The sequence below is a fragment of the Myxocyprinus asiaticus genome, chromosome 32, assembly GCF_019703515.2.
Source record: "Myxocyprinus asiaticus isolate MX2 ecotype Aquarium Trade chromosome 32, UBuf_Myxa_2, whole genome shotgun sequence".
In the NCBI taxonomy this organism is placed as follows: domain Eukaryota; kingdom Metazoa; phylum Chordata; class Actinopteri; order Cypriniformes; family Catostomidae; genus Myxocyprinus; species Myxocyprinus asiaticus.
The window spans coordinates 25,743,784-25,760,000 of NC_059375.1; the positions used below are offsets into that span (position 1 = coordinate 25,743,784).

The 16,217-nt window shown below is 39.8% G+C and overlaps 2 protein-coding genes across 2 annotated transcripts in view; one reads left to right on the forward strand and one right to left on the reverse strand.

Moving 5' to 3' along the window:
* Window positions 1-1,326: 1,326 nt before the first annotated feature.
* On the reverse strand, window positions 1,327-5,020 carry LOC127423332 (mRNA decay activator protein ZFP36L2-A-like). The gene is made up of 2 exons (XM_051667535.1): window positions 4,775-5,020; window positions 1,327-4,320 (listed from the first exon to the last, which is right to left on the reverse strand). Exons 1-2 carry the CDS (start codon window positions 5,012-5,014, stop codon window positions 3,214-3,216), a joined length of 1,347 nt encoding a protein of 448 aa, XP_051523495.1. The 5' UTR covers window positions 5,015-5,020; the 3' UTR covers window positions 1,327-3,213.
* A 30-nt stretch (window positions 5,021-5,050) lies between these two features.
* LOC127423333 (uncharacterized) overlaps window positions 5,051-16,217 on the forward strand; it is an 11,503-nt gene continuing 336 nt past the window's right edge. The window contains exons 1-5 of the mRNA XM_051667536.1: window positions 5,051-5,182; window positions 12,233-12,463; window positions 12,802-12,885; window positions 13,955-14,103; window positions 14,792-16,217. The exon at window positions 14,792-16,217 is cut by the window's right edge and continues 336 nt beyond it. Of these exons, the coding sequence (XP_051523496.1) occupies window positions 15,182-16,217 (1,036 nt within the window). The 5' untranslated portion in view covers window positions 5,051-5,182; window positions 12,233-12,463; window positions 12,802-12,885; window positions 13,955-14,103; window positions 14,792-15,181. The remainder of the gene's footprint in view (window positions 5,183-12,232; window positions 12,464-12,801; window positions 12,886-13,954; window positions 14,104-14,791) is intronic.

Sequence of the window (16,217 nt, forward strand, 5' to 3'; positions counted from 1 at the left end):
AAAGACTCTCGTAAGGTCTTATAGTCTTCTACTATGGCTTTGCAAGTTCACATTTTACTAATTCGGTAAGTGATAAAGTACAGTATTGTATCAACCTAAAGGGGTTTCTTTGTGATATCGACCAGTCCGGTACCGATCACGCTTATTACACAGCTACCTATCAAATAAATAAGTTGGAACAACATGAGGGTTGAGTAAATTATGACAGAATATTCATTTGTGGGTGAACTATCCCTTTAACAATATACTGTAATACTTGCAGAAACACATATGTTTTAGCAATCCAGAGATGTGTGAATTTTAGCCTTTGAAATCACTGCCAAGGAACATGATTCACACTGACTCAAAGTTTGACAAAATGTATGCATTTCTGAAAAACGGCCCTGTGCCTCAAGCCCACTCAATATAAATCAGAGATGAGGGATGTAGTAAAACATTTTCCAAAAGGAATGGCTCTGCTCCCAAGAGACCCTAATCAGCGAACAGAGTGGTTTCCTGCTATTGTGAGAGCCTTTTTTTCACGTACACATTTACACGTAAAGCCCCCCACTACCCTTACACATGCTACGTTCAGACACTGTATGTTCAGATATATGTCCACACATAAGCTAACAATCATTTGTGCATCAACTTTGTCAGTCACACATGTGCTTGTGAGAGTCCATACACTGTGAACCCTCCCACAAAATATGAAACAGCTTTGTCTAAGTTCTTAGTATGTAAATATTTGCAGAGAGCCTTATCTTCACTAGCCAAACCTTAACACTGATACATTTGCTTGCCTATGTTTTCATAATTGCATTTCCTGTGTGAAGTATTGACTTGAATAATTTCATATATTGGCCCACAGGAAAATCTTTTAAATCACATACCGTAGTTGAGCTTTAAGACATTGTTCATAACATTCAAAGCTACACTTTGCATAAGACTCGATTTTCTGTGGTGATACTTAGCAAAATTTGGATAAACTAATAGTTAGAGATTTATTGTGAATTTGACTCCACTGGACACTGTTGCACTGAGTGGGTCTATAAACTACCTCCCACAGATTGCTGTTGAAGGCCACCACACACCCCACGCACTTCAATGTCTGCCAAAACAGGCCTCAAATGAAAATTCTGCCGGGAAAGGAGACCAAACTCCAGGACACTGTAATAGCTATTTTTCCTTCAAAGAAAAGCAGGAGGGTGGGAAGGAGGACAGAGAATAGAGAGTAGACAATTTACAGTCCCTAACCCAGGAGAACACTACATTTGAATGAGCCTCATCTGAGCATTAAATCACTCCTCTTTTCCACTGTCAAATGAGAAACACAAAACATCCAGATCTTGTTCAAAAAATGCATTTATTAGCAGTTCTAGGGGAAATATTAAAAACATACAGTACACATTTACTCTGCACACTTTGTATACACACTCCCTCATAACGCCAGCTGACTTTTTCCTTATTACATTCAAAGTTGTGTTTTACTCATCTAAAAAAGTTAAATAGTTGTTAATCAACTACAAAACTTAATGCCTCCAGCCAGAAAATTCAGAGGCAATTAAAGCTGTAAGGCAGAGTATCTTTCATTAGGAATGGTATGATGAAATGATCTAAAAATAGACAAATAAACAGAATGAAAATGCATCTTAGTCACCATAAATACAGCATGTTAATCTAAGTATAAGCTACATTCAATTCGATTGGCTTTAGATATACACTAAAGCAACTGCTTTGTTAGGTTAAATTATGTGGGATCATCAACCCCAGCAGGCACATATTAGCTAGTTATTACGCTCAAGATAGGAGAGTGCTACATTCTCTGGCACTAGACTGCAATCATCACTCAACTGTGTGCAAATAGACTTTTTTTTGGTTGTCCTTATGGTTGCTAATCATAACAAATACTCATACTAATAGGTGTGAAGTCAGTTAGTTATTTATGGTCAAAAAGACCAAATAAAACAGGCTACATTCTACAAATGCCCATAGATCCTCTGGCACCCCCTACCAAACAAGAAATCACAGCGTGACCTCATTGGACGCTCCCACTTTTTAATATACACAGTAAACAAAATTTTAATAAATAGCATACAATTTCTTAAATTATTTACCTATTTACAGTAAAATAAACAAGTTAACAAAAATATATTATTGTGACACAAACCCAACTGCTTCCAGATTAATATTGGAGATCACAATTTAAACAGGAATATAAATGTATTGCTTCAGATTTGATAAATACCATATGGACTCAATTCATCTTGAAAGCTATACTTTCACATGACAATAAATAAGTTAAATAGATTTCATAGCATGATGCAAAATGCAATGATACCACACAGTTTTTTTTTTGTTTGTTTTTTTAAATATCATCTACAGTGACATTCCATGACCAACCTATGGGTCCCTCCACAGTTAGCGCTTGTGGTCTCTCACACCACTTTGCGGCACTGCCAAACACTTAAACTTATGGAATGTTTTCCGAAGACAGTTACTTTAAAGGAATATTCTGGGTTAATACAAGTAAAGCTCAATCAATGGCATTTGTGGAATTGTAATTTAAGTTGTAATGAGGCACTTACAATGGAAGTGAATGAGGCCAATCTTTGGAGGGTTTAAAAAGGCAGAAATGTGAAGCTTATAATTTTATAAAAGCATTTCATTAAATCTTCTGTTAAAACTATTGTATTATTTAAGATGTAAAGTTGATTAAATTGTCATTTTTCCAGGATTACAGCATTATGTTGTCATTGCAACAAAGTTGTAAAACTGGATAGAACTTTACACAGAAAAGGTTAAAAAGCGATTGTCACACTAAAATCATGTTAGCACACATATGGTTTGTCTTGTGGATATACTTTGTTTTGAAATAGTATTTTAACATTTATGGATTGGCCCTATTCACTTCCATTGTAAGTGCCTTACTGTAATCTAGATTTTTTTTTTTTTTTTTAAATAAGACGAAATTAGTGTGTTAATCAACATTACTCCACAAATGTTGTCGATTGAGCTTAACTTGTATTGAACCTGAAATTTCCCTATAACGGTCTACATAAAAGCCATCATCTTGGTAAGTTGTAAGTTAAAAAAAAAAAAAAAAAAAAAAAAAAGGGATCTCAATCATGAGACAAACACTTGGCGTAAACCAACAGCTGACACTTATTTGATATTTGACCTGAAACTCATGTTGGCACTACTTGAATAAAAAGCTATAACAATAATAGCAAGTTAATCGTCTGAAATCGACAGCCTGCTGAAGATTGGCAAACGTCTATTGGCATCCATACTGGGCGACTCAGAGCCACTGATTGTGCCAGAGGAACAGCAAGAGCCACTCAGGTACCCCTCAGGATCTGAGAGGGAATCTGGTGGGCTTGGAGGAGAATCAAACACTGGAGACTCTGAGAGTGGACGCATGGAGGGAAAGTGGCTCATTTTGAAAGGAGGTGATGGAGGACAAGCATTGGCATGGATGTTACTGAACAAGGCTCCACTGGTCTGAGGGATGATAGGCGCAAGAAAAGCTTTAAGATCCTGATCGGGGAAAGTGAACGCGTTTAGACAGGGGGAATTTGGAGTGAGCGCGTCCTCATAGAAGCTGAACGCGCAGGTGGGCGGCGGGGGCGTGCGTGATGTCGGGCTGTCAATCAACGCTGACTCGTTGCTGTGGGAGCTGGAAAATCCCGAAAAACTCGAGCTGTGGTGCAGCTTCGGTCTTTCCCTCCGTGTCATAAATGGATTTGTAGACGCTTTCTCTCCCAAGACACTCAAGACACCCATCTCCCGGTTAAGTCTCGGTTGAGTGTTACTTGTGGCAGCTCTGCGCTCGTCCGCGTTATGAATGAAGTGGCATCGGGGGCCGTACGGGCAGAAACCAATAGTGTGGAATGTGCGGCACGGCTCGGTCTTGTACTTGGGGTGGCGGGACAGGTTTCTCAGTTCATGGTAGCCGTGAGCGAACTGACACTTTTCTCCATACTTGCACGAGCCGTTTTCTTCGAACGGTCTGCAGAGTTCGGTTTTGTAGCGGGTTGAGTTTATCTGAGAACTGGGCTTTTGCTGAAGAAGTTCATGGAGTTGTTGACTGCGTTCCCCCGTCTCACTGAATGCACGGTCTCGGTACTTGTTCTCTTTATTCATGAAGGCAGCTGTCGAGCTTTCTAAACCGATCTGAAGCCTGTTGCTCATGTTGAAGTCCATGTGGTTTGTCGAGTTACTCCTGAAATAACCAAAAGATCTGTTGTTGTTGGTATTGGAGGAGGCGAATGGGACCCCGACCTTCCTCTTTTCCTGCATGTCCTGGAGATAGACTGTATTTGAATTTGGGACTTTTTGCTGAAAGAAAAGAAACAGGACTTTAAGCATAGATGTCGAGCAAGTTTAAGGCGCGCTATTTGCCACACCAGACTTAAGTTGTCACATTTAGGAAACACGGAACTCTCAAGTTATAACTTTTGCCAGCGCGCCAACATATCGAGATTTAAGAAAACACCCTTAGGGACCGTTCACACCGAATGCGTCTGTTCTGTTTTTAAATTGTTTTGCCACATGCACTGGACTAGACAGATGTCTTTAACCATTGCGACCCATATTTTAGAAGCTGTGTCAAGTTAAAAAGTACTTGAACTTTTAAAATACGCGTCTCGTGATACTGGCGTTCTATTCCGTTCGTTGCGTCTAGCTTTTCAGCGCAAAAACCCGTTCGGTCTAAACGGACCATAAATGAATTCAAAGCCAGGTTGAAAATGTCTACCTAGCACTCGTTTTAAAATATAAACCATTCTCTTACCCTGTCGAAATCATATATGGGAGACAGCACCGAAGCAGACATTTTCTGAAGTGAGTTCCAGCTCAGGAAAAAAAAAAGTGTTCGGACCGAGCAGGATCCTTGTGTACTCAAAGACGTTTGCGAAATCCACGGCTGAAAGAGGTTAGTCTCTTCAAACTGAGTCGGGAAAGATCTGCTGAGTTCTTTGGAGTTGAGCCGCACGGGTTTGGGGAGTGTCGTGCAAGGGCAAAGTTTGCACATGTGTATAAATGCTTTGCAGCTGTTAAAGGGGAGGAGCTGGACAAAGTTTCAACAGTGCGCCGCCCGAACGCGCTTGAAATGGGATTCTCCTCTCCTTCTCCTGTTGTTGTTCCTCACAAGAGATTGGATACTAGATTCCTTCTTTTGTGAACTCAACGGTATTCAAAAGTAAGAGATCCACCCTCCCTTAAGGCTGAATTTTGTATCTCTCCATCTAAACTGCTTGTAAAATTGCACAACTGTTAGAAGTGTACCATTCATTTAATGCATTTTTTCGATTTAGGAGGTTTACATGTAGCCCGAAAAAAAAAAAAAAAAAAAAAATCAACAGTACAAAGTAGCAACATAGACCTACAGTGCCCCCTGTGTTGAAATGCACCATGCATGCCATTACTTGTATAATGGTCTTTGCTAAATGGAAGGCAACACTGGAATTTAGGAACCGGTTATTCTGTTTTCAGTGGGACTTACCGTTCAAAAGTTTGACTTTTTTGTTTTTGAAGTAAATGGACGCTTCTGTTCACCGAGGATGCATTAAATTGACAAAACATGTAAGACATTTATTTGAGACTTCATTTTATTTCATTATTAGTACTATTATTATTATTTGAAATAGACTGGATAGGCATTTCAGGAGAAATGTGTTTCCTATGTGCCAAATTAGAAAATTAGAATGATTTCTTAAAGGGATAGTTCACCCAAAAATGAAAAATTCTCTCATCATTTACTCACCCTCATGTCATCCCAGATGTGTATGACTTTCTTTCATCTGGAGAACACAAACGAAGATTTTTAGAAGAATATTTAAGCTCTGTTGGTCCTTTCAATGCAAGTGGATGGTGGCCAGAAATCTGAAGATCCAAAAAGCAGATAAAAGAAGCATAAAAGTAATCCATAAGACTCCAGTGTGTAAATCCATATCTTCAAAAGTGGTATAATAGATGTGGGTGAGAAACAGATAAATGTTTATGTAATTTTCTTTTTTCTTTTTTTACTATAAATCTCCACTTTCACTTTCACATCTGAAAGTCACATGTGGTGCCTGTTTACTTACACATCTGAAAGTGAAAGTGGAGATTTATAGTAAAAAAAAGGACTTAAATATTGATCTGTTTTTTTTTACAACACCTATATTTCAGTGTTGAAGGTTGAGTAATGACTGCTGAAAATAGGGCTTTATCATCATGATTAAAAATTTTATTTTAAAATAAATTATAATTTCAAACATTAATTATAATGTGCATCATTACTAGTGTTTCAGCAGTATTTTTGATCAATTTAATGCATCATTAGGGAACACAAGAATCAATTTCTTTCAAAAACAATAATGAAACTGTGTTTTGTGTATTTACTCCTAAATACTATCTTAAACTATCTTAAACACTAGTCCTGACTTTCTTTAAAAAATTTAACCCTAAGCGTCCTGAGCTTCTATATTCAAACTCATTCTACTATATTCATAATAAAAAAAAAATTAAAAAATTGTTAAATGTATGCATGTTTTCAGTGAATGTAAATATTGTTTGTTTTCACACTATGGACTGACAAGATAGCTTCTCAGTGCAGGCAATATTTGTGCAATCCCAGTTCACTGTCCATGTGAAATTCCCATCCCTTTAAATTGACAGTTTTTGTTAGCAATTCTCACCGCAGTGCCATCCCATATGAAAGATGATTAGACCTTTGAATTATATTAAACTGTATGTTGCATGAGTTATAGGGATTGTCTCATTTTGCGTGATTCAACTTGTGTACATGTGTACGAGGAGTAGCTGCTCATTGTTTCATAGTTGACAGGAAAGTGGCTCAACACAAATCATAGCATGTGCAGGCCTTGGATGCAAACCATAAATTTAGAGTTCTAAATCACACTTTCCATCAACACTTTTTTATGCACATTTTAGGATATCGCATAAACTCTGCTGGATGGAAGCACCAAGATGTGAAAAATGCACATGGAAAACGTATACACTCGCTTAAGATGGATACGTTTTTCATTTGATAAGAAGAAATGCTCATTAACTATGATGAAAACACATTTACCAAATAAACTCCTATTGAATTTAACAGGAATACAAGATGTGCACACTGATATATATATAGAACTGGATCGCTGAAGCAACGTTAAACTGCCAGCAGGAGGTGAAGCCACTGGAAGTGTTCGAGCGGCCATCTTAGCATGCCCAAATTCTCACAGAGCGTCAATGACTGACAGGCGAAAACACGCCCGTTTCACCGTCTCCGACCTGCGGATATGACAGTTGCATTTTGCCCTCTAGTGACAATCATGTTTAATGTTTAATTAGCTTGTCATGGATAATATTCTATTCGTTACAAGGAAGAAGATATATACGGATCACGATGTCAGAGCATTCACCTGCCCCGGTGTTCAGGCTATCAGTGCAGCACAACAATCACCAAAGGAAGTGGGAAAATGTCTCGGTTACATACGTAACCTTGGTTCCCTGAAATGAAGGGAACGAGACATTGCGTGCTAATGCATATGGGGTGTTGTCCTTCCACACGACCTAGTTGAAACCTCTACAATAATGCCAATATTCTAATATTGGCTATGGTGTTTGAAACCAGCCCTTTTAGGCGCGAAGCTGTCCACTATAATGGCGCACAAACACCATTCCTCAGAATTTTCTGACTGAGGGACAAGGAGCTCATCACTCGCACCTCAGAAGAACTCTGAGTCTTGTAGTGCAGCCAGCGTTTACAATGTCTCATTCCCTTCGTCTCAGGGAACCGAGGTTATGTACGTAACCGAGACGTTCCTTTACAACTAAGTACACTTGACATTGCATGCTAATGCATATGGGGAAAAGAATTCCATCACACCGCACTACACAACATATCCTTCAAGAGAGGAAACATGACGCCGCAGTTCCACGGAACGGTGACTGATATGAGTATGCCGCAAGTGAGTGACCCTCATGTTGGGCCAGGAGGGGAGCACTCAGAATCAATATATGAACTATAGTCATATAGTATGAATTAACCCCTTCACGAACCCAGTCTGGAAGGGAGTTTATTTATAATGAAAATGCTTGTGACTTTATGGTAAATTACAACGGCCTGAATGCAGGCGGTTGTGTAAAATGACCGTACTTAAGGGAAGGGGCATAAGTGTATGTTTGGCAAACAAAATAGCAAGTGCTCTAAACAGAGAGGACTTGTAAAGAGAGAGATGTTACGTCTAGGTTGTAAAACCTTGCGAATGTGTTTTGAGAAGACCATCATGCTGCAAAACATATGCCTTGTAAAGACACCATTCATCCATGCCCATGAGGAGGCTATGTCTCTAGTTGAGTCTGCTTTAACACCAGTTGGGCAGATCTTACCCACTCGGAAGCCAGGGCAATCGCATCAATGATCCAGTGAGAAAGTCTTTGCTTGGAGATGGACATTCCTTTTGTGCATCCTCCATAGCACACAAAGAGCTGATCAGACAGTCTGAACTGGCGGGTGCGCTCAACGTATGCTTGTAGCGACCACACAGGGCATAACAAATGCAAGGATGGGAAGGGAGGGAAGAAAGCTTGAAGGTGAACCACCTGCGCTCTGAAGGGTGTGGTTAGAACCTTAGGCACATAGCCTTTCTAGGTTTGACAGTGGCTTTTTGAAAGACCGGGGCCAAATTCCAGACATGAATTTTCAATTGATAATGCATGTAAGTCACCAACCTGTTTTACTGAGGCCAGGGCCAGCACTAGAGTGGTCTTAATGGAGAGCATGCTTAAATCAACAGAGTCCAAAGGCTCGAAGGGGGGCCCTGCGAGTACTTTTAAGACCAAAGTTAGGTCCCAAGTCGGGACTGTAGCCGGCCGAGGTGGATTTAATCATTTTGCTACTCTAAGGAACTTTATGAATAAATCATGCTTGCCTATAGTGGTACTTGCTTCAGGTGTGATACGCAGATATAGGCGCCACATAAACTTTGAGTGTTGACGGAGTGGGTCCTGCATCTAATCGCTCATTAAGAAATATGAGAATTTCATATATAGGGCAGTTTACTGGGTCATTGCCATGTGAAAGATGCCAATCAGTGAACACATGCCATTTTAGCGCATAGAGGTGTCTCGTGGACGGTGCTCTGGCTTGTAAAATGGTGTTCATTACCGAATGTGTCCGTTCTGACGTGTTTAGCATGCTCCGTTCAGGGATCACACATGCAGTTTCCACAGCTTGGTCTGGCTATGCCAGATTGTGCTTTATCAGTGGTATTTCCCATGGCAAGCTGTATAACATCTCTATCATTTCCAGAAACCATGGCTGATTGGACCATTTCAGTGCAAATAACAGAACTGTTTCCATATCCACTCGGACTTTGCTGATGACAGAATGAAGGAGGTGCACTGGGGGAATCGCACACTTGTGTTTCACTTGCCATACGTGGGCCAGTGTGTCATGGTAACATATATATGCTACTACTGTTGTGTTGTCTGAACGAATCAGAATGTGTTGATTCACAATATCGGAATGAAAAGCTCTCAAAGCTAGAAAGACAGCCAGTAGCTCTAGGCGGTTGACATGTCATGGCCGTTTTGCACCTGTTTCCAGGTGTCAAAAGTCAGTCGTCCATTACACACCACGCCCCAACCTGTGTTGGATGCATTTTCGGTCAGCACTTTCTTTCTGAAAACTTGACCCAGCATAACACCCTGTTGGTAGAAGGCTGGCGCTGTCCATGGTGCTAGAGTAGCCAGACAGTGGCGAGTTACCACGATGCACAGGAAAAATTAAATGAATTCTGTATTAATGTTTTTCAATTTGAACTGAAACACACATCGAAGAATGGTCTGTACACGCTCATTCATGAGGTGCACATTCATGAATTCCTAAAAAGGAGATTTACTGGCTGGGGAAAAGTATGCTTTTCGCCTGTTGACATTAGACCAGATTTTTCATATGGCAAAGCAGTAAGTCTCTGTGTTCGCTCAGTAGTGCCTCCGATTGGCTAGTAATAACCTATCGCTGAGGTAATTCAAAACACACACACCGTTCTTTTTCAATTGGGTGAGCGCCACATCGATACATTTCGTGAACATGCGGGGAGCCAGAGACAGACTGAAATGAAGGACTTTAACTTGATACGCAGTTCCCTCGAACGCAAACCTAAAAAGCTGCCTGTAATGCAGTGCAATTGGTACATGAAGTACGTATCCTTCATATCTATTGATGCTTCAAGCATCTCAGAACTAGAATGGGCCGAAGCCCGCCGTCCTTCTCCAGAACGAGGAATTAACGGCTGTAAATCCCGCTGTGTGTCGCAGTGTGTGCATGCACTGGCATATTGTGTGGTCAGACCACAGATTGTGCTCGATTGTTGTAAACACCAACTCTGACACAACCATGAGAACGTGCCACACATTTGCGCAGTGGAACAGCAGGCTTATTATTGCGAGAAGATTGTGTATTTCGGCTCGTAACACTGGCGCATCTTAGGACGAAACCATGGAAGGCAGAACACCATTGAAACGGGGTGGCCGATGCGCAAATTGGATCGTATAACCATGTTCGATCGTTTTTTAGCACCCAGTCGGAATGCCAGTAAGAGCTCGCCACGCGTCTGCGTAACAGGACAGAGGGCAATTTGGTATGTTCATAACATGATATAACGCGCCACTCACCATTGGGAATCGGTTGCACATAATGTGAGGCTTTGAAGTGGGAAAGCTCTTTATTGAAAAGTGTGAGCGTGATGTTTGCCGGAGCACTGCAGGGGAGCGGAGAGTCTTCTCGTTGCCATGAAGATTCTGCCCACTGACTCATGTAGTCGACTGCATGAGAGATTAATTGCTGTCTTGAAGGAAGAAAATTCGGAGGAATTGTATTTGTGCCGTTATTGTAGAGAGGTTTCAACTAGGTCGTGCGGAAGAACAACTCCCCATATGAGTTAGCACGCAATGTCAAGTGTACTTAAGGGAACTGTCCACAAGATGTAAAGTAGGAGAAGCTGTAATATTTGCTTCTTTAGGGTGACAACCACTAATCTATAATATAGAATTGGATTGCTCCTGAAGTCACAACAGTGAAGCTACTGCGCCGCCATCTTTGTATTCCCTAACATTCTGTACTCCCTATGGGTCTTAATGGGAAATCATCTGTTTTTGGTGAGTAATTTTTACCCATCCAGTCACTTTAAAAAAAGAAATTGAAGTCTGCATATCCAGCAGCACAATGCAATCTTCCTATACATGTAATTAGTTATTTATTTGGACTCTCATTTTTTTTCTGCTTATTGAAAGTGCGAGTGTGTTATGTTACTCTTTATCGCAGCAGCATTACCTTCAGCGGCACACGTGTTACCTCAATAGAAACAAGTTTAAGAAACTGAGATAAGATATCAGTAGACTATACTACATTTTTATATTTGGCTCTTCTGGATTTATTCTGAAGAGGTACTGTCTAGTTACAATATCAACACAAAGCTAGTCATTTTTCATTAATAATTATATCTTTTTTTAAAACTCTATGTAGACAGAGAATCGTCGCATCCTGTAACAATCTGCAGATGTCGCTATTGGATACCTTTGCTTTAAAAAAGGGGTAATTTATACACTTTGATGTTGTATTTTATGGTTGATTATTAAAGATTATGATGAGTGGGGATAACGACTCATTTGTGCTTAATAGGTACATAGTCTATATAAATTGCAACCTGTGGGCACTTTTGTCACATCCTTTAATGAACGTTGTTTCGCAGTTAGACACAGCATATCGGGTCATCTTGAGAGTTTCGTCTGTTGACTTTTCGTCGATGCCCTCTGTCGGTAGGGAAAAGTAAGATGGCCAGAGCACTTCCAGTGGCTTCACCTACTGCTGGCAGTTTAGAATTCTATTATGAGCAATCCAGTTATATATCAGTGGATGTGCATAAAAAAAATCATGTGATTGAATAATTCATTCATAACTGGACAAACCAGCGGACCAATCATCGCAACTGAATTGTTGCCCTGGTCATTCTGAAATACTGGTGTCCTAAAAATCCAAAGCCTGTATAGAGTTTGCAGAGCAAATAAGTTAAACACAAACTTGCACTTTTTTCCCCTTGTTTTGTTCTTTTGAACGCACATTGTTTTTGCGATATTCTGATTTTTCGCATAAATTAAATTCGCAACTTGGACGGAAACATAGGGACTTGGCATGATCCATGGACAACCAAACTGAATCAACCCACGAAAAAAAAAATTCTCAAAATTCTGTCCACAGAAACCACTCATCCATTACACTGACTCTGGCTGAGCTGCTCTGATCATTCCAAAACATTACGTCATTGCACATGAGGGAACATGGCTACTATGTCCAGAGCTGCTGCCAAGGCGTCTGCACAGGACTGTACACTGGCTTCTTTGTGATGTCCACAATGTGTATCCAAGGCGACCAGTAGGTAGACAGGGCAGCCCATAAGGGAAAGCTTCTTGTCTTCCTCTATAACACATGGTAATGTTGCACATTCTTTCCTTCTCTGTACTATTGCTGTGTTGAGTCACACTGACTGCTTTTTTCTTCGCAGGTGCATATGTGCACCGCTGATATTTGTTTGCAGCAGGTTCACATAGGCTATTTTTTTTATTTTATTTTTTATACAAATCTTTAGTAGTCAGCTTAATCAGCTTTCTTGTGTTGCTTTTAAAGATGGACCATTAAGGGTCAGAAATTAACCAGAGTTTGGGGCAAAATGCCCCCAAAAATGTAAAATGCGGGGCAAAAGATGCCCCCATAATGAATTCCTTTGTTTTTTATTTGTAATATCTGACATATTTCTTGTTCTATTCTAGGCCTAGTTGTGAGGCTTTGAGGTATAGGGGCACAGTGAGTTGTACTATCCAAATGTACAAAGTCACATCTAATTATCACAGCCCGTGAGTTTTTATTTCACTAGAATTTTTGGCATGACATATTTTTTAATGTTTCTTCTGCTGAACAACATCGACACTAAGATATTATTAACTAAGATAAGTCTATTCCTCACCTTGTTTTCAATCACAAAAAGTTAAAATGTTCACCCAAAAATGAAAATTCTCTCATCATTTACTCACCCTGATGCCATCCCAAATGTGTATGACTTTCTTTCTTCAGCAGAACACAAATGAAGATTTTTAGAATATTTCATCTTTGTAGGTCCAAAAAGCACATAAAGTTGGCATAAAAGTAATCCAAAAGACTCCAGTGGTTAAATCCTTTTCTTCGCGATTTACATAAGCGATATGATAGGTGTGGATGAGTAACAGATGTAAAAGTGACTTTCAGATGTAAAAGTGCAAGTGAAGATTAAGGGTAAAAAAAATAATAAAAAAGAACCACTTTTTTTTTTTTTTTATCTGTTTCTCACCTACATTTATATCACTTCTGAATATATGGATTTAACCACTGGAGTCTTTTAGATTACTTTTATGTTTCCTATATGTGATTTTTGGATCTACAAAGGCCTGATCACCATACACTTGTATTGAATGGACCTACGAGCTGAGATATTCTTCTAAAAATCGTTATTTGTTTTCTGCTGAAGAAAGAAAGTCATACACATTTGGGATGGCATGAGGGTGAGCAAATGAGAGAATTTTCATTTTTGGGTGAACTATCCCTTTCAATATGGTGTCTTTCCTGACTAAGGTCTATAGCATAAATTAAGAATTTCAGATAATTTTAATGTTAAATGAATTTATTAAATTAAAGTATTGGATAAGGATGATGTTCAGTATATTTTTTGAATGGTTATAAAAAAATATGCACTCATAAAGGAAAAAATTCCCCTAAAAATCAAATCCATGGGGCAAATAGTGCCCCTTAACAGAAAAGTTCATTTTTGTCACTGGGACTATTTAAGTCTAATATTAGTTTAATATTATGACAGTGGAATCATTGTGTGTCCTGTAAAGACTGTCTGCTACTGACAGGTCTGTGCCCTTGTCTTTGACCCTCTGTGTCTAGAATCTTCCCTACAGGCAGCAGTGCATCTAGAAGCCATGTTTGAGGTCTGCTGGGCTTGTTTACGGACGGTTACACCCAGAGCTGAATTTAACCCCAGCTTCCATCTGCAGCAGCACCCAGGCCCCTGTGCGGAGATGTGACTGGTTTGGGTCGGTTTATGCCACTTGCTTTGTACTAAGCACAACTTGCCTCTAAGTGTTATTATCGTCAGAGGCGTCTCCTCTGTGGCAATATTCATTTTTAGCCAGATTTTGTTTTCTAAGCTTACGATGACCTCCAGGTTCAGGTTCAAGATCCGTTTTTGCAAATTTGAAATGAAAATATAAAAATATTCCAATATCAAATTATGAATTTAGGGTAGAGTCTTGAAAATCTTATAACACGTTGTAAAAAAATAAAAATAAAATAAAATAAAATTCTGTCATTTAGACAGTCAGTGCCACCCAAGACAATTGTGAGTAGCTGACATGAAAAACTTTTGGGAAGTTGACATGTTCTGTGGTCTGACATGCTATAATAGAAAAATCTACAATTTAAACATAATTTTTTCTTATTCTTTTATATTTATTATGCCTGCAGCTTTTATAACCTTATATTATTTTAAATACTACATAGAATATTTGCATTAAAATTAATTTGTCACACTGCAGGACCATTTAAAATGAATTATTGAAGGCATTTTTATCTAAAAACTTTATGTGAATAATAATTATAATAAAAAAAAAAAAATAAAAAAAAAAAGGTCCATGGACACATTATATGTCAACTACCCTTGTCTATTATTAAATTATAAAATATTTTTCAAACTAATACTAATGTACCCACCCTTGTTTTCAGATAGCATTTCTGCAGTCACTCCTAAACGGGTGCTGTTCCTCCCTCTTCTCCATGCCACAGAGCTGGTATTCTGGGCTTCATCATGCCCTATTGGCCTAGCCACAGTCAGGCAGCCTTTCATTACACTAGCCGAAGGAGGTGCCCTGGACATCCCCATCGAAGGCAGCATCACCACACTCCAACAGGCACACCCCAAAGTGTGCCCAGCTCCTCGAATCGCTGTATACTTCAACATGCGTGAGGAACAAAATAGTCTCTCTTTCTATTCATGTTATTTTATTGCCTGTTGTAGAGGTAGTTGAACCACATCTAAACCTTAAAATTTGAGTGCTATGTTCTTGTTAAACACATTGCACATTAAATAGATTTTTTTTTTTTTTTTCAAATATCATGATGGCGCCGCAGATGGCCGCCTCGGTGTGGAGCGCTCCTATTGTTTTGTTGTTTTTGTTTGTTTGTCTTGTGTTTAGTAATCTTTTTCCAGTCAGTTTTACCAGAGACGAACTGCTGAACATTCGACAGCATATACCAGCCAATCTTTTCCCGGATTTTGAATATTCGGACGTTTTGTTGGACATTTTAGTCGGAGGCATGGCTGTGCTGTTTAAATGCACTATGAGACGCAGGCGAGGGAAGCGAGCAGGCGCGCTCGTCAGGCTGCGTCGGCGCAGATTTCGAACAGCGCTGCCGAGCATTCATCTTGCGAATCTCTGCTCTCTCCCTAACAAAACAGATGAACTACATCTCCTCACCTGCACAAACAAAGACTTTTCAAACTCTGCTGCCATGTGCTTCACAGAAACATGGCTGAGTGAAGCCATTCCGGACAGCGCGTTACATCTGCCGGGCTTTCAGCTGTTCAAAGCGGATCGCATCGCGGAGTTAACGGGGAAAACGAGAGGCGGTGGAACATGCTTTTACATCAATGAAAGTTGGTGTACAGATGTAACAACGTTAAAGAAGATGTGCTGTCCTAATTTGGAAGCACTCTTTATTAACTGTAAGCCTTTCTACTCGCCGCGGGAGTTTTCCTCGTTTATTCTGGTGACTGTGTATATCGCGCCAAACGTGTGTTTGAATGCCGTGCTGCAGCAGCTGACTGTTCAAATCACAGACACAGAACAACAATACCCGGACTCAGTTATTATTATTCTTGGGGATTTTAACAAAGCAAACCTCACACGTGAACTGCCCAAATACAAACAGTACATTACATACCCAACCAGAGACAGAAATATACTGGATCACTGCTACACAACAATAAAGGATGCATATCGCTCTGTCCCTAGAGCAGATTTGGTACTATCTGATCACTGTCTGGTTCATCTTCTTCCAACCTACAGGCAGAAATTAAAATCAACCAAGCCAGTAGTAAGGACTGAAAAGAGATGGACCAGTGAAGCAGAGCGGGAACTACAAGCCTGCT